Here is a 3,124-nt window from a genome sequence, read left to right as displayed (position 1 = left end):
TGTTAGATAAAAGATATTATCACACACATAAATACGATACTACGAATGTCTATGAGTAGAAGTATTGAAGTATTTCTTTTAATACAAAACGATACATTATGTGCTATTTAATTGTATTTCATTATAAATAAATGTGCTACAAAAATTACCATGGTACCGGAATGATCATTTAAAAGAATGGTTTGGTATCACTGTTACCGTTAATATGCTTCAACTCTATTTAATTCATGTATTTATACATAAATAAGTAAACTAAAAGGAACTATAGCGGATATTTTAAAAAACTTCAAAATAAAACGACAAAACTTCTGTCTTCTACAAAACTATAAAACATGATCGCAAAACCGAAGGGCAATTTATATGTATACATATATATCAAATAGTTGAATTTAAAAAAGTTCGAAAATTATTATAAATATACTACTCTACATTTGAGTGGTTCTTATTTCTTAGAGTCGGAATTTTTTATATCTGTTAAAATTGTGACATTTCATAGACAAGTAATATTTGGAAATTATAAATTTAGTCGCATAACAGTAAAATTTACCCACAAATTTTAAACGTAAATTGTAACATACACGACAAAATAAAAAAAATAAAATAACATACACAGGAAAACTAAGATTCACTCTCATTACACAAATCGATTAAGATTTTGGATATTACAGTTGTTCCTATTTCTTAAACAAGAAATAAATGAGAAATGCAGTACAAAATAAAAACAGTCATTTTAAACGTATGATTAATGTATGAAAATAAAAAAAGTATAACCTTATGTTATAAGAATATATCTCCGGTAAGACTAACGATGAGTCGGAAATATTTAAGGCATTCATGTGCAAAATCGTTTATAAGGTATAAAAATAATATATATATGAACTTCTTTTAAAATTTGCGCAAATACTTATACGGTTAGTTATTTTTTATTCCCAGCAGCCCACTGAGCATACTCATTTTGTAAATACATGTATGCATCTGATTTTTTATCTTGCTGATTCTTTTTCTTTATATTATTATTGTTGTTGTTGTTGTTGTTGTTGTTATTATTATTTTTTCCGTTACTAAGATCGTTAGCAGGTGCTTTGTTTATCGTGTTAAGTATTACATCTGGCCTTTCTTTCATAAATCTGGCTATTTGCATTAACGGAGTGTCGATTTTTTTGCCCAATTTCTTGTACGCACCGCGTTCAATCCGTAAATATTCCGAGGACTTTTTGCATTCGAACTGATCTATGCTGTCAACGTCGCTCCATTCAATGCTCTCTATGAACTTATTAACACCTTTGTTATACGCATACTGCAAGATTTTATAGCTGTTAGCATTTGGCATCGGGCAACGATAATAATATTTGGTGTCGTTGCATTCGTTTTCCATATAGTCTGTTACCACGTATCCCAAAAGATCTCGTTCGTTATGAATTTTATGAATATCAAAATGATGACGCACAGAGCAAAGGCCGGTGTATACAAAATTACCATAAGTACAATCGGTGCTGAGCTCTACGTTTGCCTTTTCAATTGTTTTTCCTAATGTAGCGTGATATGTAAGCGCATATGGACGCAAGGGGAATTGCCATATATCACCGTTTGCATGTTTAACGTCCTTTAATAACCATTCACGATAGGCTGGTAAAATCTGGTAATAATTAAGCTTGCATGGTTCGATTCTCTCCATGTGATGATCGTCGTTTATAAAACGAACCGTCACAGCAACGATATAATTATCATTGAACAACAGTTCTTCTAGCAGAACGACATGGTGAACCCCTTGATGGTTTATATATATGTATCTGTATCCTTCTACTAATAGCAAGAAAGGGAAAAATTTACCTTTCCGAATCGTAGGTAGAGCGATACTAAAGCCGCTTTTGTCTTCATAATAAAATGGTGCCTCCAAGTAGGGCCTACCAATTTTTTGCAGGTGTTTAACGAAACGATTTAAACGAGATGTAATGTTCTTATGGGTTTGAGCTATGTAAACGGTGTCAAAACGTTCCTCTGTGAAGTGTTGCGGTCGGAAAAGACAGTAAAGAGCATAACGTAGATTGAAGTAAAACGGTATGTCTCCGGTGGCTTTGAAATCTCGAAGGATCTTACGAAAACTCGATACTTTTTCCTCGAGTATAGAATCGCACGTTCGCATGTTCTCAGCCAATCTGTTTATAGTCAAGTCAGTCAACAGTTGAACGATATGGAAATTGCTTCCGTTGTGAAACGCCGATTTACCGATGGCACCCAGTTGCATACTGTTTCCAGAAAAGATAAAGCGTAAATGATTATATTTAATCGACAGTATGTACAATAAAAGTAACATAGCTGGCGGAGGTATAGTGTATGTATCCAAAATGATAGTCTTCATGCCTTCTGAAACGAATTTTTTCGAGTACACGATTAACTTGTAAAGTTCCTGGACGTTGTTGTCGCTGGACATCTTAAACATTTGAACCGCTTGGTGATATAACATGTTGAAGTAATGCATATTAAAGGATATATAAGTGTACGCATCAATGTTGTTGCATTTAAGTTCGCTCGCTTGGTCTTTCCTGAATGTAAGGAATATCACCGCATCTTCGTTACTAGCCAAGGTGGACAGAAGAAACGTTTTACCGGTTCCACTGTCGGTATCGATCATGACAACTTTACCATTGCCACTGTTAAACAATTCAACTATTTCCTGGTATGCTTTCTTCTGATAATTATTTAAATTTTCGTAATCCCATAATGGTTTCGTGTGATTACACTTATTGCAATTGGAGTCACTGGTACTCAAACTATTCATCTTCTCTACCAAATCAGCCATCGCAATAATCATTATATCGTATCCTGTCTTTGTATTTACCAGTTCAGCACAAGTGATGCACACAAATAAACATCGTCCATCAACGTCACGAATTACGTGAATGTTCGACGAAATGGATTGAAGAAGAAAAAAAGAAACTGCCATTAATACATCTCATTAAATAATAAATTTTAATATAAATATTTCGAAAAGAATCGTTCTTACCCTTATAATTACTATTACAGATGAAGCACGTTTCCTTTTCGGATTTCTGCAATCGCACGATGATCTCCCCCAAATGATTAACCGTCTGCAACTATAACTATCGAATAGTAATCTAAGTAA

General features: G+C 33.5%; 1 protein-coding gene across 1 annotated transcript; it reads right to left on the bottom strand.

The window, feature by feature from the left end:
- Positions 1–901: 901 nt before the first annotated feature.
- LOC143424600 (uncharacterized) lies at positions 902–2,796 on the bottom strand. Its single transcript, XM_076896747.1, has one exon. It carries the CDS (start codon positions 2,777–2,779, stop codon positions 917–919), a length of 1,863 nt encoding a protein of 620 aa, XP_076752862.1. The 5' UTR covers positions 2,780–2,796; the 3' UTR covers positions 902–916.
- Positions 2,797–3,124: the final 328 nt, after the last annotated feature.

Source organism: Xylocopa sonorina, chromosome 6 (assembly GCF_050948175.1).
Source record: "Xylocopa sonorina isolate GNS202 chromosome 6, iyXylSono1_principal, whole genome shotgun sequence".
Taxonomy (NCBI): Eukaryota; Metazoa; Arthropoda; class Insecta; order Hymenoptera; family Apidae; genus Xylocopa; species Xylocopa sonorina.
The sequence above is the reverse complement of the archived record's forward strand: the minus strand, read 5'-3'. Positions and strand labels throughout refer to the sequence as shown.

What these genes read in the sequence shown, in the direction of transcription:
- LOC143424600 (XM_076896747.1), bottom strand. Translation starts at nt 2,779, where the DNA reads ATGAATAGTTTGAGTACCAGTGACTCCAATTGCAATAAGTGTAATCAC.